General features: G+C 38.0%; 1 protein-coding gene and 1 pseudogene across 8 annotated transcripts in view; both read right to left on the bottom strand.

Annotated features, from left to right (window-relative positions):
* Window positions 1–23084, bottom strand: part of LAMA2 (laminin subunit alpha 2) — a 614828-nt gene that overhangs the window by 132726 nt on the left and 459018 nt on the right. For all 8 annotated transcript variants that reach the window (XM_045499528.1, XM_045499531.1, XM_045499530.1 and 5 more), the window contains 2 exons: window positions 21156–21254; window positions 4888–4999 (listed from right to left, as the gene is read on the bottom strand). In XM_045499528.1, coding sequence (XP_045355484.1) covers window positions 4888–4999; window positions 21156–21254 — 211 coding nt within the window. The remainder of the gene's footprint in view (window positions 1–4887; window positions 5000–21155; window positions 21255–23084) is intronic.
* On the bottom strand, window positions 7739–10853 carry LOC123609368 (annotated as a pseudogene).

Raw genomic sequence — 23084 nt, 5'->3', positions numbered from 1 at the left:
TCCTGAGTAGGGAAAAACTATCAGTGAGGAGATCTCCGAAAACAAACCTGCCCTTGTACTTCTGCACAGTTCTGTGCTCATTTGGCAGAAGGAATGAGGGAGGAAGCACTGGTCTTGGGACAAGGGCTACGGATTAGGGCTCAAAGCTACCTTCTAGCAATAACATCCACTGTAAGCGTCTGTGTTTACTAAGCTTTAGATAAAGTTCAAACCGTGCTGTTCAGAATCTTAGGATTCCCTAGGTGTTCCAGGTATTCTACACATGATGTCTATTCTGTCAAGTGTCTATTTTATAGGTTGGTGTTCTGGGCAAGATTTCATTTGAAAAAAAGAATTCTATGTATGTCGAATAAAAGTTTGAAAAACCAGTGCATTGAAACATTTATGCAGTTCTACCCGTTAGTTTTAGGCCAACTTCTCTTGAAGTGTGTTTTATGGCACATTAACTTAACAAGTTGAGAGGAGAGGTTTTCTCAAACTCTTGTGTGCCAAACCTTATTTCTATAATATTACCTGTGAACATCCCTAGAATGAGGTTCTGGGTTGGCTAAGAGACATTTTCTACTATTCAATCAATGCTCTATCTTAAGATGCATTTAGGACATAAAGAATTCTGAAAATTCATTTATATTCTTGGAGAAATGTTTCTTATTGAAACTGGTTGGAGCTGTATTCAGAGTTCCAACGATAGTATTCAGAGTTCCTGAAACAGGTACACATAGGCCAAATAGAGCAGCCGTGAAGGGTGTGACATGAGCCATGAAGGGTGTGACAGTGGTTCTGAAATGTGGTCCCCAAACAAGCATCATCAGCCTCACCTGGGAACTTACTAGAAATAGAGATTCTCAGGCCCTGTTCCATATCTACGGAGTTAAAAATTCTGAGGGTAGGGACCAGCAATCCATGTTCTAACAAGCCCTCTAGGAGCTTCAGATGTATGCTAGAGTTTGAAAATCATGGTTTAGCAGAAGGAATTGAGTTTTAACCTTTTATTTATCCTTCCAAAATGCATCTTTTGAATTCTCTTTTATTTTTTATTTATTTTGAGAGAGAGAAAGAGAGAGTGTGTGTGCATGTGAGGTGGGGAGGGGCAGAGAGAAAGGTAGTGAGAGAGAAAATCCCAAGCAAGCTCTGTGCTATTCGTGTGGAGCCCGACGCTAGGCTGGATCTCATGAACCAAACTGTGAGATCATGACCTGAGCTGAAACTAAGAGTCAGACACTTAACTGATTGAGGCACCCAGGCACCCCAAATTCTCTTTTCATGATAAATGGATTTGGTTAGAAAGTTGCTGCAGTCAACTCCTTATTCTGATAGCCATGATTTAATCTGTAGAACAATTTAAGTCAGGTGCTTTAAAGAACAAATATGGTCATTCCTAGCCTTGTGGTAGAAATTATTGCACATGTGCTGTTTTCCTAGAAGTTAGTGAGGGTGGCTCTTTCTTGGTCAACTACTTAACAGTCATACTTTGAAATACACCAAGGAAACTTCTCAAGATTCCACCACTACTGTTGCTAAGTTATCACCTAGGCTTTATTGCGTTTGTGAAGGAACCACAGTGAACATGGACTGATTAATCGGAAAGCTGCTTCATCCAGCAGGCTTTGTGAGAAATATGCCAGAATGCCAATGATTAAATGTAAGGTTTATACTTCTTACATTTCAAGGAAAACAGTAGATTGAGCTTTCCCTATGGCGCATCTCCTCCTTTGGTCTGAGTGCAGGTCTGTCTGTATGTTGATTTTAACTAATTACATTATGTAACTAAACACTGACTCATTTGCATTCAATTTTTTTTATTTTAATGAAAGAGATAAATTCCACTTTTCAACTGGACAAAGGTTTTTGTTTTTCTTTTATTAAGTGAATATATAAGTGAGCTTTGATTCGAGATATTTTTGGAATTTGATTGAATTTAGCTTCTGGACTTAGGTGGCTGTAAAGGATTAAATATGAGATACGCCTCACTTGTGGTCTATTCTCAAAGTTAAACTTCTCCAGGGAAGAACTTGCTGGAAAAATGAGAGAGAAAAGGAAAAGACAAAGATTGCTGTACCTTTTGGAACCATGAATCATTTCTTTTAAGTGAAAGTAATATGTAAGCAACTAGAAGAAATTATTAAGGCCTAGCAGCTGCTTTAGCAAAATGATACTGTATTAAGAAAGGAAGCATCATTTTAATAGAAGAGATATGATTGCTTCACTGCTTTTACATGTGGAATTTGGAAATTCTCTGAATATTTTTAAGCTAAAGATGAAGATGTTATTCAGTCTCTTTTTCAAAGGTATGCACTCTCAGTTTAGTACATTTTCAACAGAATTGAAAATAACTGTAACATTAATATATCTCAAATTTATTTACTTATTTCTACTTTATTTCAAAGGGAATTTTAAGTAGTTTTGAAGTATCTTTAAAACAAGACAAAATTCTCATAAAAGGAAATGGGGTAAAGATAAAAAAATAATGTAAATCAGAAGACATATTAACAGTATCTTAGTAGCCAAAGTAGCAAGGGATTATAAAGGATAACTTAAGAAGTAAACAGTATCTGCAACATACAAATAGATTAATTCTTCAGGAGAAACAAAGTTGTTTTTCACACTGAGCCTAAAAAAGAAAAATCTTCTGATGGGTAAATTTATCATGAATGACAAATACAATTGTGACCTGTGAAATAGGAAAGAAGGTGTCTAGCATTTCTTAAGTCCTAATATGTCAGAGCATATATATAACATGTGTATATGTACATATATATATCACTTATTATTCTAATAATGGAATAATATGGAATAACATATAGTATATTTGTGATATAATCAGGAGTCCTAGCAAAGTAGATTTTAAACTATGGTGAGATAAGAATGCCTTAGATGAATGGACTCTGATTATCTATGAAGAGGCCAGGACTTATAATGGAAGATAGGGTGAGTAAGGTATTCTATCTATCTAAAAATAAAACTGAAGTAGACAAATGCCAGGCTAAAACATTTGCTTTTCCCACAGCAATTTACTGTCACTAATAAAGCCTAAAAGTACTGTTATTATCCACAATTAGTGTAATTCTAAGAGGAAAAATGAGTGTGGATATATTGTATAACTTACTTAAGGCTTTTGATGAGTTTCCTTTTTTTAAAAAAATTCCTGAACTGCTAAGACTTAACAGTACATATAAACATCTCAGGATTTAGTTTACCTCTGGCATATTCAAATTTTAATTTTCATAAAATTTTAACAGTTGGATTAATTTTGCCAAAGTTTTTTTATGAGGGGCTGTGGTTATTATTTTTGTTATCATTTACATTAGCACCCACTAGAAGAAGGGAGCAATGTCCACACTTCTCTCAGGTACAGATCACAGCTATCCCACCTGGCACTTCACATGAATTAGAAAAAAATGTGTCCTGTCTGGACAGACACGACCTGAGTGCCTGACTGACGCACACTGGAGAGAATGGGAGACACCTATGAGGATACATAACCCTTTTCTCTAACGGATAGATTGTGGGTGATGAGCAAAACCTGGACTAAATATCGTCTCCACTCTGCCCCCTGTTGGTGCCTTTGTCCCGTGCACAAACTGGCTGGTGGGTGCAACGCAGGGAAAATGAATTAGCAGTGCTAATGTTGGTTGGAGTCTATTGAAAACATGTACTAGCATTTACTCTTAGGTATGAATATTTGATTGAAATGATTTCAAAATAAGTTTCCAGGATAGGCTGCTAAGTATTGAGTGGTTGAGATTGAGGTATAAGGAAAAGGAAAGTTACTGGGGTATTGACCATTGCCTTCATGAATCCAAGCAGAAGGAATTTTGTGTGTGTGCTAGGGAAGGGGGTAGGGAGTGCTGGATGGAGAACACTTTAAGCAGCATTAATGGAAAATAAAATCAGGGAAAGCACAATAACTCCATCTAGCAGAGGATAAACCATAATGAGTTAATTAAGAGTTTTCCAGTAGAATGTTCCAGATCCTGACATGTTTTGCCTCAGATTATTTGCCTCAGACTAAAACTCTGTTGCTTCCTGCAGTGGGAAATCTTTGGGAGTTTCGGTCTCTTCTTAGCCAGTGATTCCTAAGAACTACCTGTCAGCATCTGCCTTAAAGTTTATCCCGTGTCCTGATTTATTTGGCTATATTACAAAGCAAAATATCTAAAATACACTGTAGAGCAATAAAAATGTTTTTTTTGAAGAAAAAAAAATGTTTCCTCCTTTCTAAATATGCATGCATGTTTATTTTATATTAATATATACTGAAGATCTAGTTTTTTTGTTAAATCTCTTTTTCTCATCTGGGCTTTAGCCCCCAAATGGCTTCCACTTTGATCTTCAGTCAGATTGGTAGATGCCAAGAACCAGCTCCTAGAGAATTATGGACTAAATGCAGTGTAGCTTCTGGTAAGGTAGCAAATCCAAACACCAAGCACCAGATGTTCATTAAAAACAGCACCAAGTAGTTTAAAAGCCATTTTGAGAAATTAAAGTGCTGCTTTAATGTACTGAGTAGAATGTTAAAATTAGCTTTTTAAAAAAGTTAACAATCTCTTGGTTTTGAATACAAACAATAGCAAGGCATAAGTTATCTATTCGTTCTTTAATCAGAATAGCCATTCCTCAAAAATTAAAGCATTCTTAAGGGACCACATTTAATTTTCCATGACTCTGCACTCATGATTACTAATTCGCTGTTGTCCCTAATTTAACACTGTAGATTGCAGACTCTCGGCAGACAACGCCCTTGAATATATCAACCAAAATACTTTTTAAACCTGACCCTCAGACTGATAAATGTTATCTGTTACTGGAGAAATTCCAGTCCTGTGTAATCCCTTTTTCTATTTTTCTGTTGGGAGACATAATGATTAAATTAAATGATTCTAATACCTTCTGCATCCTGGGCAAGCTCCTTAATGAATTCTCCTAAGGAGTCTGCTCTCCTGTTGGTCCTCTCAGCATCCTGTCCAGTTTGCTCGCCATCTGCTGTCACTTTGGTCGCCTAATGATCCAAATTCAGGAAAAGCATAATTAATTGAGATGATGAAGCTCCAGCCAGATAAGCGCCCACTGGCTACATTTTCTTTCAAATATTACTCCGAGCCAAAGGCAATCGATAAATTATTGATCAGATATACTGGAAATGACACCCTGTGCTCAAGTACACAATTAAACTTTATTACTTCTTCCATTAAATGGAAATCAGAGAGCCGTATTTGGTCTTTTTAAAACCCTTGCTGTATGCAATGACAAAGGAAGCGATAAAACACAATTATTTTTGAAGTATCTTTAAGGTACAGTTGCCAAAAATCTTTAATGGATTCTTCAACCTCCACATGTTGCAGTTTTGCCCATATTTTATTTACTGAAAAAGCGTGGAGTCCAGCAATGATCTCTTGTGGAGACACAGGCAGTCTGTCTCAATAAGCTTGATCCTATAGATGCAGTTTAGATCAATACGTTAATTAAAGAAACAAAGAGGTAGAAATGCTTAGCTACCAAGTAGTAAATGCATGTTTTATAACACTCTAAAGATGCCAGTAAAACGTTAAAGAAGAATAAGTGTTAACTTCACCCATGTCATCCCCAGAAAAGATGACTGTGAATCGCAAAACCATACATCATCATCAACAAAATAAAACAACTTCACAAACAGCCTCACTTCCCAAAGGTTATCCTGGTACATTTTCACCTTCATTCACAATGAACATGCCACTTGACACAAAGGAATCCATTTAATGTGTTCATAGTTGAGATACACTATATTTAGTCAAATAAAAATGGCATGTGTAATATTCAAAGTTTCTTAAAAGATACTATAGGGTTTAGAGCACCTTGAAATAGGGTTACATTTCATAATTCTATGCATATGCATATGCTAATAAATATGCCTTTTTTTTTTTACTAAAAAGACAGGGATAATCTAACTACAGATAATGAATTAACGAATCACAAACTGTCTTAAAATAACTTGACTAAGGTCCAAATTGGCAGAGTATTAATAGTCTATAATCCTGTACCATAGTACTTGCATTCTAGACATGCCCAGAGATTCTACATTTTTTTATACATAAGTGGATTTTAAATAGAAATTAAAATAGAACTAAATGCTTGGCCAATACAGAACATGGTAAGAGATGTTATAGAAATTATACTGCATTTTGTGATTTCCCAGGGGCAGTGAGAGTTTTAATTCATGACCAGTCTTCAAGGTTTTGCATAAAAGAATTTAAAGTCTAGTTATCATCTAATTCCTCAACCTATGTTACCACCACAAGCAGAAGGATGAAAAGATGCATTGGAAGTTTTAAAAGTTTCTCTTTACAGTTTGCAGTAAATATACAAAATTATTTGGAGGGTTCTCATCAATAGGTCAAGTTACTTTTTACATATACACACCACATGCATATACTCACACATGTAATTTTTTAAACGTTACTTTTGAATTGCTAATGTCAACTGCTTAAGATCTTGGCCTTCTAAACTGTTGTAGATGTTTGTCTAGGCTGGACTTGACTGTACTCTATGATATCACTCCTATTTTCAGATTGCACAGAATATAATAAGGGACTTGATCTACATTTTGGTAATGTTTAAGTATCTTAAGAATTAATGTATCACCAGCACTAGTATCTGTTACCACACAGAAAATGTACATTATAATTTAAACTTAAAATCTGGGGCACGTGGGTGGCTCAGATGGTTAAGAGTCTGACTCTTGATTTTAGATCAGGTCATGATCTCACAGTTTGTGGGATTGAGCCCACATTGGGCTCTGTGCTGACAACATGGAGCCTGCTTGGGATTCTCTCTCTCTCTCTCTCTCTGCCCCTCCCTGGTTCATGCACTCTCTCTCTCTCCCCCTCAAAATAAATAAACATTAAAAACAAAAACAAAAAATAAACTTAAAAATTATTATCAATATCTTATCTATATTACTAAAAGATCATGACTTTCATATTGACACCATGAAGGCTACCAATTCTGGTTAATAGCTGAGAGTATCTAATTTTTTTAAAAGAAATGTATATTGATACACTGTCTCTTTTAAATTCTGGATGATCAAGATAGCATCCCCTGCCTTGATTTCTACTTTCCTAATTAATTTATACAATAATGTGTAAGAGTCATCATTTACACACGTGGTACTGATTGATTATATGAGCATTCCAATAGTAAGATGTCATGAATTCAACATGACCTATGGTAAGAAAGAAGTGAAAAAAATTGGCATTAAGACCCTATGAAATTAAACTCCCCAGCTTCTATTTAGCATGTGAAATATGCCAAACTCTTTCCTTCTTAGGGCCTTCTGGGATCCTGCTGTCTCTGCCTGGAATGAACTTCTCTCTTATCTTTTCAGAGACTGGATCCTTGTCTTGTGTCATTTTTCAGCTTCAGTGGCCCTTCCTGGTGTGGCCATTCCCAGGGCACCTAGCCAGGTTTTCAAATTTCTGCAGAACATTTTCTTCATAGTACCAAACATTTTAGAATTACTTTTAGGGGCGCCTGGGTGGCTCAGTCGGTTGAGCGGCTGACTTCGGCGCAGGTCATGATCTCGCGGTCCGGGAGTTCGAGCCCCATGTCGGGCTCTGTGCTGATGGCTCAGAGCCTGGAGCCTGTTTCAGATTCTGTGTCTCCCTCTCTCTGACCCTCCCCTGTTCATGCTCTGTCTCTCCCTGTCTCAAAAATAAATAAAACATTAAAAAAATTTTTTTTTAAAAAGAATTACTTTAAGGCTTCCCTATTTATGGGTTACCTCCTTGACTAAAAGTCAAGCTGTAAGAGAGCAGGAACTTGGTCTGTTTTGCTCTTCACTTTATATCCAGCTCTTAGAACGATGCCTAACTACTAGCAAATATTGAATGAATGTTCAATAAATGATTAAACAATTACCCAACACGTCTTGCCAACCTTGTTACCATTCTTATTGCCTGTTTTTCTATAAACACTTCCAGAAAGAGCTTTTGTTTTATTGTTCCTTAACCTCTATCTAAAATAAATCCAGCCTCTAAGAGTCAGTTCCTACCTAACCTTCTCTATGAAGCCATCCCTAACTGTTTTGGCTCATGCTTTCCTTTCTTACATTTCCTTTTCTTTTTTTTTTGCTCTTAAATGTTTTCTTTTAATATGCCATGAGATATCTTGATTATATATTTTCCAAGATACTTTTCCAGCTGCATCTTTCAATTCTTCCAAAAGATTTTACCAGTCTATCCAATGTAATACAAGATGCTGCATTATACTTCTGTCCTCCTCTTTTTGAAAGCAATACAATCCTAATGACATCAATGGTCATACATTCTTATCTAATTAGGAAAAATATTTACAAACATCAGAAACACAGTTCTGAAACATCTGTATTACTTCTGAACTGAATTGGCATTTTCTGGCTTTAAAGAAAGGCAGCAGTTTTAAGCTTGTGACTTGCTGATGAACACATTTCTGGTGAGGGAAAGGGAAGGGGAGTGAATGTGGCATTTTTCCGTTGGCCTCAAAGTGCTAAATTTCACGAAGGGATACATCCAAAGCAAATATGCAATGGTGATTTTTAAAACTTTTATTGCAACACAACAATGAAGTAAACAGTAGACACCTCCCAATTTGTTTCCTAAAACAAACCAAAAAAGCACGTAAACAGAGAGATAATTCTGCCTATTCTTGCACAGATCCTCACATTCAATGATCAAAAAAAAAATTATATGTCAGTAATTATTTACATTTTAAGAAGTTCCTCTTCTCTCCTTTCCCCCCAACCCCACCAACTATTTAACTTGAAAGAATGGGCTTTCTTACACATTAACTTTATACATATTTGAAGAAGCAACGATAACTATCAATAACTTGACATTTCTGTTTACAGCTGATCCAATTTCTTTCAATTTCACAAAGCCATTATCAAGGGCTCCCACAAAATAGAGACCGTAGGTTCTAGGTAGCAAAGATTCTTTCAGAAATCAATGTTAAGTCAAAGACATATAAAGCAGGGCATTACACTAAATTTTTGGATCCAATACACTAAAAAAGGTGACACCCAGAAAAAGTTACCTAGTTTTTTTATAGAAGAAATAATGACCTGTAAAAAATCTGATTTCTGGTTGTGTAATAGTTTACACACTATACGGATTTGTGGCATCTGCTAATTAAAGCAGACATGTACTGTATATATATCTGCCCTATATCCCCACCCCCAACAATCTCTATACCTTACACCAAGTATTGTGGCGATCAGCCCAAGTCCCTTTCAATCTTCATCAAAGTTTTGCTGTAGAAGGAAACTGACCTCCAAGTTCTTATTCTTCTCCCAAGCAAAATATGCTCACATCACAAGTCCTTTGGGAGATCCTAGTCCCTGTAATCTTTCTACACCTTCTTATTCTTGAGTTTTACCTGAATGTAGTTCACAGGACCACTTCCACCTTCTGCAACTCCTTCCGGACACCTCCACCCCCTCCTCCTCAACTACCTGCTACTTGAACTGGTTCACCGACCACCTGAATAAAATGCTCCTGGTGTTGGCTAATTTGCTGCGGTAGTTGAGAATTTTCTTGACCTATTGTAGCGGTGCTAGAAACAGGGAAGAAGTTTCTTGAATAATTTGCCTCAGCTGTTGAAACTAAGGCTTATCTGCAAAACTTCAAGGGGATGTCCTCCAGAACGTGTAGGCATTGCTGCAGGTGCAGCCATTGAACATTGAGGAGCCCCAGGACTAGCCACCAGAGGGGGAGCAACCACAGCCTGACTTCCTCTACCTCCGGGATTCCCATAAAAAGGTGTTCCACTGCTCTGTCAGGGTGGTGGAGACTGGCTCTCAGGGCCGCAATTATTTGCTGGCCTCCACAGCCTATGAACATGACCTCAGTTACCACAGCCCATAGACATGACCTCAGTTATCACGGTCTCACAAGACTGACCCTCACACGTGCACTGGTTGCATTTTCACAGAGGTTTGACCAAGGGGCGCCTGGGTGGCTCAGTCGGTTAAGTGCCCAATTCTATTCCGGCTCAGGTCATGATCTCATGATTGGTGAGTTTGAGCCCCACGTGGGGCTCTGCGCTGACAGCATGGAGCCTGCTTGAGATTCTCTCTCTGCCCCTTCCCCACTCTAGTGCTCTCTCGCTCTCTCTCTCTCTCTCTCTCTCTCTCTCTCTCTCTCTCTCAAAATAAAATAAACTTAAAAGAATGTTTGGCCAAGAAGAATCTCCTGATGTACCATCCAGTCGATGTTGGGCTAGTAGCCACTGGTGTTTCTGCCGGCTTTTCTGCAGGTGTTTCTTGTTTCATTGCTGGAAGGTTTCGGGCTCAGAAGATGCTTGTTAATGCTGGCATGAGGAGTTCAGGTGTGGGAGTGGGAGCCAAAGTAGGGTGGGGGTGGGGGTGGGGACCTGAGCCCCAGCCAGTGCTGTGGAGGAGCTAATTGTGGCGAGGTGGCAGGATGTGACTGCTGGGCTGTGGCTGGTGCTGGTGCCGTCACTGCTTTGGGTTTTGCCACCATAACTACCACAAGGTTTTTCCATCAACTTCATTTTCTTTTATAGCAGTATCATCAGGAAGGACCTTGCCTGAATAATTATTCCTATGGGAAAGACTTCGTTCCCCTTTTCTGACTCAATCTCCTCCTCCAGTGCTTCCAGTCTCCCCTGCATTGACATCAATCCTGCTGCCGGAGGGTCTTCCGGGTGACCCACATGGTGCTGCCGGGCAGCTCTGCACCCAGCCTGCTCTGGGTGCTGGCTACTTGGCGGAACCCTCTTTCAGATTTTCAAACACAACTATCATGATCACCATTCATGACTATTTAGCGTAAAAATTTTGATTTTTTTTAATGTTTATTCATTTTTTGAAAGACAGAGACAGAGCGCAAGCAGGGGTGGGGCAGAGAGAGGGAGACACAGAATCCGAAGCAGGCTCCAGGCTCTGAGCTGTCAGCACAGAGCCCCACGCGGGGCTCGAACTCACGAACCGTGAGATCATGACCTGAGCCAAGGTTGGCCGCTCAACCGACTGAGCCACCCAGGTGCCCCATAGGGTAATTATTTTGCTAGGTGTTTTGCCTTATCTATCTAAGCTCTTTGGGGCTAAGGCTATGTCTTACCTCTTTTTATTTCTTAGAGTTTCAGGCAGAGTAGATATTGGGTGATTAGCTAATATAATAATAATCAAACCAACTACAAATTCCTTGGACGTTCTAAAGCCTGTTGGAGGGGAAAGAATCTCTCTCTCTATGCCTTCCCATTACCACTCAAACTGGACATCTGCCAGGTGCTATGCTTGCCAGCAAATGTGAATGGCTGGCCAGTTTCTGGGCATTTTTCAGAGCCTAATAGGAAGCTTGTGCTCAAGAGCTGCAGCTGAGTGCTGAGGAGGAGAGCCAGGCAGGAGAGCCTCCAGTCCCAACCACACTACATCCTTGTACTGGGCCCATGATCATTAAACAGTGGCCTGCGATCACACATCAAGTACTACACTGGTGAGGGCAGTGTTGGGATTGGGAGCAGGGAGAACTCTTTAGGGCCAGCACAGTGCTTACTGAGGAAGAAGACGGCCTTCCCTTGCAGAGTCTAGAAGAGCTGCCTCTCTTGGCTGTGCTCCAGGAGAGGAGGAAATGTGAGGTTCTTGGCCAAAAAAAAAAAAAAAAAAAAGGCATTGACTTACAGTATTACCACTCTAAAAGAGGAGTTACTCAGGCTCAACTGTATCTTGGATTGATATGTGTGTTCAGAAGGGCTTATAATACTCTCTTGTGTCTCATTTACTCTTCCTGCCTTTAAAGATACACAAAGGACGTGATTCCTCTTTTTATACTGGTGAAAATGAAGGTATGGAAAGGTTAAGGGGCATATCTGAACTTGTACATACAGAGAATTGGGGGCAAAACACAAATTTTCCATCTCACAGCTTTATATTTTGTCTGTATCAAACCCTAACTTATATTTGGCTAACATCCAGGAAGGTTAGGAAAATATATGAAAAAAGTTGAGTATTCTGGGTTGGAGGAGGGGCACTCCTTACGTTTAGGTAGTACTTTAAATGTATAATCTCTAGGGTTTAGTAGATTAACATATTTAAGAATCTATATCAGAACATCATAGAGACATATTTTTAAAAGTCATGTCTTATTACACAGTAATTAGGCTGAAGAGTCACCCTTGTCAAAACCACCCATGAGAGACTCCATAAAGGAAGCTTATGACAAATGCACTATCAGCTATGGGGAGTGGTGATAGATGGCGGTATCCTTGTAAAAGCTAAATTCACAAAAGTTTCACCCAGGACAGGCTATTGATAATGTTACAGATGAATGCTAAATACTACATGATAGGAGCTATCTATCTGATTCAGTTTGGTTCTTCTTGTATTTTATTAAATTACCATTCCATTCCCTCATCATCTTCCCTGATATGCACTGTTATCTTGTCCTTTGAATATTTGACAAATGTCTTCTCATTTATCCTACTATGTTGTACAATCTTCCTTTCATTCTCTGTCTGTGATTTTCTCATTTTTACATCCTCTTACCTCAGTTCTACAATCTTTCCAGTATTCATTTCTAAATGATGCCTTAAGCAATACCTTGTGTTTCTCTCTTACTTTTGATTACCTTTTTTTACATTCAAGTTCACTAAACTGGGTATTTTTTTCCCTTCTATTTTTCTTCTTCTTTTTTTCCTTTTTCTTTTTTTTTAAAGAGTATTTATATTAAGCAGCATGCATTACCATTAGGCACGCATTAATTTACTTCTGAACAACGTACCTGTTACTTTCTCGCCTTAGCTCAAGCAGTTTTCACTGTGCCTCTTGAAATCTGCACATAATTTTCTTGGTTGGATATTACTAGTGTCTTTCATTTTCTGCCTTCTTTATGTTAAAGCTAGAATCTAATGGGGCAAATCTGACTAGCGAAAAGACAACATTGCTTAGATGCCATCCACTTTTGCATTTGTAGACTTACATGGCTTCCTGCTAAAATTAAATTTCAGATCTAATCATTTATATGCTATTCTCAAGGGTCATTTTCAAAAACTACCGGTTTTGTATGTCTAAGTGTTGGTGAAGTACTCCTCAGGCAAGCTATTACACAACACAAGAGGAAACAGGGAAAAGCCAAGTGACCCTGTGGAATGGTAATAAGTGAGTTCTATGTAATTTCTCCCTAAATATTTCAGGTGTCAATTTTGAAAGTTCCAAACCAAACAAGTATCATGTGTTATACACTTTCTCTCTCTTTTAAAATATAATAGCAGAAATTAAAAAAAAAACACTGTTGTCAACTTAAACCTTTTAAAAATATAAACAAGGTAAACATACAAAATTGTTGGCACTTAAAAAATTTAAAAACTAGTTTCATTATTTTAGAAACAATTTTTCTTTAAATTTGATTTAAAAATAGGCAGTAAAAGACAATGCAAATAAAGCTAAGTTTTGATATTTTATATAATTCAGTCTATTAGCATTCTCCCCTTGTAGATAAACATTTAGGAGATGTTTTTCAAAGGAAGTAAAATATCCAACTCAATATAAATATACATATATGCCTGATTTTAGTGTGTTTTACACATATTAAAAATCAATGCTTATTTTGAGTTTTTATACCTGTCAGCCAGTTGTTCAAATGCTATTATTTAAATTATTCACAATTAACTAAATATTACTGAACTATGTGCATGATATTGGTGATAGCATGGTGAGAAAAAATATTTAGAAGACATACTTTCTACCTTTTTGAAACTCATAGTCTGGAGGAGTAGAAAAGTATTTGCTGAGTGATCATGAAAATAAATTTATATAATTACAAACTGAAGAAAAAACACAGTAGTATAAGCCAGTTATAGGAGGAGTCTCACCACACCTTAAATGTAACTCATAAGACAGGGTTCCATGAGCTGAGGTTTGAAGGGTTCATTGGAATTAAAAGAAGTTAACAACATATAGGAGAAGGTGACTTACTTCAAAGGCTAAAGAAAACATATATGGAAAGGCTCTATGGTGGTGGGATGAGGTAACTGAAGGGCAGTATGGCTGGAGTGCAGATGTCCAGAAGCACAAGTAGTGGGAGATGCAGCCAAAGATAGGATTTGGGGCTTTAACCAAAGAGCAATGAGAAGTTGGGAGGATGAGTTTAAGCACTAGGGTGACATAGTCAAATTTGGAATAGCAAAAGTGCATTCTGGTTACACTGTAGAGAATAGAGTGGAAGGAAAACAGGAGTAAAAGCAAAAGGAATAGGTAGAAAGCCAATATGTTAATTCCAAACTAAAGGTTACAGAGATGGAATGAGAGCTGGTTAGCGGAGATGAAATCCATACAAGAAGGGGAACCTCCTGCATTTGGTAATGAGTTGAATAAGTGGGGGTACAGTGAGGAAGAAAAAGGACCAAGAAAAATTCCTAGCTTTCTGGCTTATATGTTCAGTGCATTAGATAACCAGACTGTGAGCTGGGGGAGAGATGAGGCTGGGGAGTTAAGCAAGAATCACATCACATCACAACGGGAGAGCATGATATGTCATATTGAACAAAATGCAGAGCTGTTGTAGAATTTGAAGGAAAGTGACATGATCAGATCCGTGATTCAGAGAGTTTACTCTGTCATATGAATAATAATTGCAGTCAAATATGGCTTACAGAGAGTGAGGTCATACAAGGAAACTGAATTGGATTGGGTTGAAAATGGTTTATATACACAATGGAATACTATGTGGCAATGAGAAAGAATGAAATATGGCCTTTTGTAGCAACGTGGATGGAACTGGAAAGTGTTATGCTAAGTGAAATAAGTCATACAGAGAAAGACAGATACCATATGTTTTCACTCTTATGTGGATCCTGAGAAACTTAACAGAAGACCATGGGGGAGGGGAAGGGAAAAAAAAAAAAAAAGTTAGAGAGGGAGGGAGCCAAAACATGAGACTCTTAAAAACTGAGAACAAACTGAGGGTTGATGGGGGGTGGGAGGGGAGGGTGGGTGATGGGGATTGAGGAGGGCACCTGGTGGGATAAGCACTGGGTGTTGTATGGAAACCAACTTGACAATAAATTTCATATTAAAAAAAGAAAATGAAGACAGAGTAAAAGGTAACTCATTCATTTTGTGGGGGACTGCCTAATATTGGAGGAAAAATCGCTGAGATGCTCTAAACAGGAGGAAGTATGTGTTTTAAGAGGAAGATGGTAAGTTTAAGTTGAAATGTCCTGTTGGCAGTTAGGTTTCTAGGACTGAAGCAGGAAAATAAAGTCTGTCTTGAAAATATAAATTTCTTTTTTTTTTTTTTTTTTTGAGAGAAAACACACCCATGAGTGCGGGGGAGTGGGAAAGAGGAGAAGGAGGAAGAGAGAGAATCCACACAGAATGCAGAGTCTGACGTGGGGCCTGATTCCATGGCCCTGGAATCATGACCTGAGCCAAAATCAACAGTTGGATGCACAACTGACTGAGCTACCCAGGTGCCCCAAAATATCGATTTTTGAATCATCAGCATACACATGGCAATTAAAGGCCAAAGAAAGAATTTACACATGAGAAGAGATGTGGATTGATGACTGGACCCCAAGGAAACCAACTTTTAAGGGATGGACAGAGTAAGAGACAGAATAAAAGAACAGAGAATTAAAAGAAAGAGGAGGATATGTCAAGAAGGAAGGAAAGGTCAAGAGTGGCAATTGCTACAGGAGGTTCAAGTAAATTAAAGTTTTCATTGAATTCAGTGACCAATTTGTCATTGGTTATCTTGTAGAAATAGTTCAGTAGCAGGCAGAGAGAGGAAATCTAATTTTCAGTGGAGTGAGAAGTTAGGGAAGACTTGTTCCCAAGTTTTCAAAAAAATTTTGCTGTGAAACAGAAGAGGGAGCTAAGAGCAGCTGCTATAGAGGTATTTGGAGTTGTTATCAAAAAACATCTCAGTATTCCACACACATTGTAGGGCAGTTCAAATATGATTCCTGTGCTCAAGGAACTTATATTCCAAGAGGGAAATCACATGGCAATAAGTCAAAATACACTGCAAGAGATAGAGGATTATGTAATATTTTGCCTATGTAGTATTTGCACACTCACAAAATGATATAAAATACATGATAAGTGTTAGTTTGGGGAAGAATATGATTCTCTTTACCAAGGTCATTATAAAACTAGATTGCTCCATGGAAAAATGAGCACAACACATATAAGCACTTGAAGGAGAGAGGGCAACACACACACCAGCTATGTAGGATGAGACTGACCAAATGCTTTAAGAAATCTAAAGAATATGTTAGTCCTATAGTGCCTGGTTGGCTACCAAAGCAGAAGAAAAGAAGCATCAAAAACATCGGCTATACAAGTGAAAGAACTTTCCACAGGAAAGGGAACTGGAACTATCAGGTAATTATAAGCCCACAGTAGTTTTCAATCTTGGCTGACATCAGAATCATCCAAAGAGTTCTTGAAAATCCCAGTGCACTTACTGCACCTCAGGCCAATTATATCACAGCCCCTTTGGGGGTGAGACTCGGCCCCAGGTAACTCCAGTGTGGGCCCCTGGTTTAAAGCACTGTCTCCTTTAATGTAGGCAATGGAAATCATGGCTACTGCACTTCTCAGATTCTGGTCCCAAACGCTGGCTGGGTGATAAGGCTGTAAGATGAAGGTACTGGTGGTCTTAGGCTGATACTATTGGATATTTCCAATATCCAGTATCGTATCTTATAGAAATGATGCCATGTGTATCAATTCACCTTCGGATTATTAAGCAGCTTGACCATGGGGAACGAACTGATCATGAAGACTTGAGTATCTAAGGTCTCCATGAGAGTTATGTTTCTAATTATAAATGTGATAGAGATAAGATTAATTCATAAATGAGGATTTCCATTTTTCTCCTCATCCTCACATTATCAAGGAGATCTTTGCTGTCAGCAGTCTTATTTCTAGGCTTTTTGTGTTATAAAATCTAAAGAATTCACAGATAAAAATGGTCTTGCAGTGTGGTAAGAGGAAAAGGAATAACTTTACAGAAGACAAATCTGGCAAACATTACCTCAGCCATGTGATCAAGATCACCATCAATATAATAAGACATATTGATTGCATGTGTTCTTAATTTGATGTGATACGAATGCTACTTTACCTCTTTGGTCTTTCCCACAAAAACCCATAACTCCATATTTTGATCACAAAAACATGAGGCAAAATCCAACTGAGGGACACCCCACAAATTATATGTACTTGTCAAAACTATCAAAATCATCAAAAATGAGGAAAGTCTAAATCTCAGTGTATAGTCTAAGAAGACATGACTAAATGTAATGCAGTATCTTGGATGGGATTTTGGAATAATATAAAGACATTAAGTGAAAACTGAAGAAATCTGAGTAAAGTACAGTTTTTGGTTAATAATAATGGCTCAATACTAGTTCATTAGTTGTGATAGACATACCATACAAAGAAAGTAACAGTAGGGGAAACCAGGTATGGGTCCTGGAGGAAATCTCTGTCTTATCTTTGTAACTTTTCTATAAATCTAAAGCTATTCTAAAATAACAAGTTTATTTAAGAATGGTATTGGAAGTAACTGAAATTGGATCATAGACCTAATTGTAAAATAGAAAACTATAAAGCACCTAGACAATATCATAGGAGAAAATACAGGTGACCTTGAATATGGTGACAACATTTTAGATACAACACCAAAGGTGTTGTAATCCATGAAAGAAATAATTGATAAGTTAGACTTCATTAAAATTAAAAACTTCTGTACTGTGAAAGATGCTGTCAAGAGAATGAGAAGGCAAACCACAGACTGGGGGGAAATATTTGCAAAAGACATATCTGAAAAAGGGCTATGATCCAAAATATACAAAGACCTCTTAAAGCTCAATAATAAGAAAACAACACAACTAAAAAAAAAAAATGAGAAAAGACTTAGTCCATCTGGGTTGTCATAACAAAATACGATGCACTAGGTGGCTTATAAACAACCAAAGTTTATTTCTCATTGTTCTAGAGATTGGGAAGTACAAGATCAAGTCCCCAGCAGATTCGGTGTCTGGTGAGGACACACTTCCTGGTGTCATTTTTCACTGTGTCTTCATATGGCAAGGAGGGGAAAAAGGATCTCTCTTTTATAGGAGTTCCTTTAGTAAGAGCACTGATTCCATTCATGAGGGCTCCACATTCATGAACTAATCACTTCTCAAAGGCTTCACCTCCTATTATCATCATCCTGGCAGTTAGAATGTCAACATAGGAATTTTGGAAGTGACGAAACACTCAGACCATAGTGAAGATCTGAACAGACATCTCACCAAAGATGATGAACATACAGATAGCAAATAAACATATGAAAAAAATGGTTGGCATCATATATCATTAGGGAACTAGAAATTAAAACAAGGAGATACAGCTCTACACCTATTAGAATGGCCAAAATTCAAAACACTGACACCACCAAATTCTGGGGAGAATGTGGAACAATTGGAACTCTTCTTCATTGCCGGTGAGATGCAAAATGGTGCCGCCAATTTGGAGGATAGTTTGGTGATTTCTTACAAAATGAAACACACTTTACTATATGGTCTACCAATTCAGCTCCTTGGTATTTACAAAAATGTATTGAAAACTTATGTATGCAAATGTATATAGTAGCTTTATTCGTATTGCCAAAACTTGGAAGCAACCCAGATGTCCTTTAGTAGCTGAATGGCTAAATAAACTGTGGTACAATCAGACAATGCAAAATATTATTCAGCGCTAAAAAAGAAATGAGCAATCAAGCCATGAAAAGAGACGGAGGAAACTTAAATGGATCCTACTAAGTGCAAGAAGCCAGTGTGAAAAGGCTACATACTGTATGATTCCAACTATACGATACTCTGCAAAAGACGAAACTATAGAGACAGTAAAAAGATCAGTTTTGCAGTGGTTTGAGAGGAGGGGTCGTGAGTAGTTGGAGCACAGAGTGTTTTTAGGGCAGTGAAACTATTCTGTATGATCCTATAATGGTGGAGACAGGTCATTAAACATTTGTCAAAACCCATAGAATGTACACCATGAGGGAACCCAAAAGTCAACTATGAACTTTTAGTGATAATGATGTGTCAGTGTAGCTTCATTTATTGTAACAAATGTACCCCTCTGGGAGTGGGGGGTGTTAATAATGGGGGAGGATATGTATGTGTAGGATTGGGGGTATATGGTAATACTCTGTACTTTCAATCAACTTTGACTTTATTTTACGCTTATTTATTTTGAGAGAGAGAGAGAGAGAGAAAAAGAGACAGCATGATCAGGGGAGGGGCAGAGAGAGAGAAGAGGACACAGGATCTGGAATGGGCTCAGCAGAGAGCCTGATGTGGGGCTCGAACACACAAATGGTAAGATCATGACCTGAGCCGAAGTCAGAGGCTTAAGTGACTGAGCCACCCAGGTGCCCCTCAGCTTTGCTTTTAACCTTAAACTTTTCTAACATATAAGGTCTATTTTTAAAATTTTATTCACTATTGGAGAGTCTGCTGAAGAGATGAAATGATGTAGGCTAACACACAATAAAGGTATGACTTTCCTAGTAAAATATTTATGTTTCCAGGCTTAGATCATTAGGCTGTAATCAGATCATTGAGATAATAATTGTGTCAGGCTTGTTTATACCTCTATCCCCAGTGTCTGTCATTCTGACAGAGTACCTAGAACATGGTAGATGCCCAATAAGTATTGATAAAATGAATGAATAAATGAAGTGTCCCCTGTTCCATGGAATATTCCCTAATTAACATAACAAGATTAACTTACTTCATTTGCATGTGTTTCTCAGGTGCATTTCTTGTTCCTCTTTTTATTTAATGTTTTATTATATATTTGCATGCAGTTGTCCCATATTACTCTCCATACATTTAAATACATATGTATACACACGCATATACACACAGGCACACACACACAAACTAGATTCAAGTTCATTGAAGACAAAGACAGCTTCATTTGTATCTTTTGTCTGTAAACACCCAGCTTGGGCGAACATTCAGAAGTGCTTGTTGAATTGAGTTTACTTTGCTGTGATGTTTTTAAAATTTCTTAGTTATTTGTATTTACATAACAAATACAAAAGTATTAACTATTAAATTAATAGGAGATAAATGTACATTAATCTAATTAATACTAACTACATCTGGCAAGAAACCCTATTCTGTATCTTGCTGGTACAAGATTCTGAAAAAGTGTTTAATATGCTATTTGTGATATCAAGGCCATTGTTTAGCGTTCTGTGCTCAGAAACTGATTTGATTTCCCTACAGAAATTTTCCTAAACCCTGCAGCATGCTTGTGTGGTGGAAACCGTACTAGGCCAATGGGAATCTGGAGCCTAGGTTCCACTTAGGTTCCTGAGTCTAGTGAATTATGTAGCCATCAGTAATTCATTTCACTGTCACAACGTGAGGTATCTGTTCTTAAACAAATAAAGAAGAAATGAACTAGATAATATGTAAGAGCTTCTAGCTCCAATATTCTTTGCCATTTAAAGCTCTTAGATAATCCGACTGGATGCCTAAATTACAGGTCAGTTTTCTGTTCATGCAGTTTTCTGGCCACAAGATGGCGAAATTTTGTTGTTTTCTTTATTCTCTAACAGCAAAAAAGAAATTTTACCCTTTTGCAGTTTTGAAAGTTGAAAACACCCAATTCCTTAAAAAGTCTGATAAATGTAACACGGACTTTACATTCTAACTTTTAAAAGGGTCTTAAATGCTTTGGATTTTCACAATAAAGATTTCCTCTTTTGTGTGGGAATACTGATTTAGACTATTTCTATACAAATGCAAATATCCCGTGATGAGATCAAAGCGTCTGTAAGTATTTTCATTTGTTTTTCTTTTCCCTTACATAGTCAAAGACAGTGCTGTTGGAATTCAGAATTGATAAAGACTTTACATGCGACTGGGTTGAGTTTTCAAAATACGCTGTCACTCTGGTATTTTTAGCCTTTGTCCTTGACACTGTCCAAGTTTCACAAACTTCTTTGACGCTAAGTTTTTCTTTGAGGAAGCAGTGGCAGATCAAAATACATTTACTTCGTGCACCAAATTGGGAATTAGAGACGAGATTTGCATTTCAGAAATGTGATGTAATTTTCATTAACATATAGGGTCTATCTGCTTTAAGAAGATTCGTGGTCTTCCCAACTTACCCTGGTCAGAAGCTCATTCATTTCCATCACGAGTGTGTTCAGATTGCCTTCTGCCAATTGAATGAGCCTCTCTGGGGCTCGCTGAGGTGAGAGCAAATGCTGAAAAACATTTCCATAAACATTTTAGTAAATGGTTTTGTAGTGATCATGGGGTTGAACATTTAACAGAACAGTTTCCCTTTATATCCGAGGTATTTAGCCTTCTCACCTTCAAAGAAAAGATAAAGAAACCATTTCAATTGGGCACATATCTACAAAGTGCTATGCAGAAGAATATCCTGGCAAGTAATACAAATTGCAGTCATGTATTGAGATATTACTCTGTGCTAGGCTTTTTTGTTTTGTTTTGTTTTTTCACGTAATTCCTACAACAGTTGTATGAGGTAAATGCTATTTTGTCTTGTGTCTGAGCAAACTATGGCTCCAAGAAAGTTAAAACTTACACAAGACCACATGGCCAGTAAGGGGGATAGTCAAGATGAACCATGCATGATTGTTTCAGGCTCCCACTTCAACCAAACAGAGATACTGTTTACAAGAAAGAAAGAGAACGGGAGCCTTTGACAGAGGGACCTGGCCGGGCACTAACTAACTGGTCTGGCCTCAATATTGGAGGAGCTGGTCTGCCACTCATAGCAATGCTGTTTTCTTCTCCTGTTGAACATAATCAATCTCACAGAACACTAACGTTAGACAGGGTCACTTTCTGACAGTGATGCATGAAAGAAAACAGGAGACCGTTCCATAATCTTGTCTACACACAGACAAAAATCCATGGTCTTTTGTGCAGACCACAAAAATACCAAAAATTCATTTGCTGTCAAATCTGAGTGACCACTGCCTCTTAAGAAAACATAGCGTTCGCCTCCCTTGTTCTTCCCTCCTTCTAGATAAGATTCATTAGAAGAATCAATCACCCCCAATTCCTAACCCAGCCCAAATCCCTGCATCCTGAAACCTGCCCCGGAACACCGAGCACAAACCCAAATACTCTAAGTCATTTCTACTACCCTCTTATTGAGACATGCCCCAATTCCCCAAGGTGTTCGGTGTCCCTAGTTGCCATGAGTCAATAAAGGCTCTGTTCTCTGTGGTCTCTGGCTGCAACCAGAGCAGTGACACAGGAAAGGGACTGAACAAAGAGGTAAAATATTACCATCTAAAAATATCGAAATAGGATACCAAGCATTTGGGTATTAAATAAATTGTAGAAGAAGAACAAAAACACAGAATCAAGAAAGGCTGGGCTTTAAGGAAAATCAAGGTTGTGTTGACCAGCACTCAGTCAGCCCTCGGGAAGTACTGTGTCGCCTGGCTTAGGTGACAGCCACAGATTGGAACCTCTTCCCATAGGGCCTTTACTCCTTTATCTGGTGCTTATGTATTATTTTAAAAATTGCTTATGTCCTCCTGAAGTATTGGCTTTCCTAGTTTAGTTTCCTTTCTTTGTATTCCTTCCATGTACAGTAGGTCCCCCTCATCCACAGGGGACACATCCAAAGATTCTCAGTGGATGCCTGAAACTGCTGATAATAAGGAACTCTGTATATACCATTTTTTCCTTATGTCTATGTACCTACGATAAAGTTTAATTTATAAATTAGGCACAGTAAGAAATTTACAACAATAATAAAATAGAACAGTTATAAAGACATACTGTAATTAAAGATATGTGAATGTAGTCTCTCTCTCTCTCTTTCTCAAAATATCTTGCTGGACTGTACTCACCCTTCTTGTGATGATGTGAGATGATAAAATGCCTACATAATGAGATGAAGTGAGGTGAATGACACAGGCACTGTCATGGAGCATTAGGCTACTTACTGACCTGGTGAGAAGTCAGAAGGAGTCTCATCTGCTTGTGAACCATGGTTGACTGTGGGTAACTGAAACCATGGATAAGGGGGAATAAGGGAAATAAATGACCAG

The sequence above is a fragment of the Leopardus geoffroyi genome, chromosome B2 (assembly GCF_018350155.1).
Source record: "Leopardus geoffroyi isolate Oge1 chromosome B2, O.geoffroyi_Oge1_pat1.0, whole genome shotgun sequence".
NCBI lineage: Eukaryota > Metazoa > Chordata > Mammalia > Carnivora > Felidae > Leopardus > Leopardus geoffroyi.
This window is presented reverse-complemented; position numbering and strand designations above follow the sequence as displayed.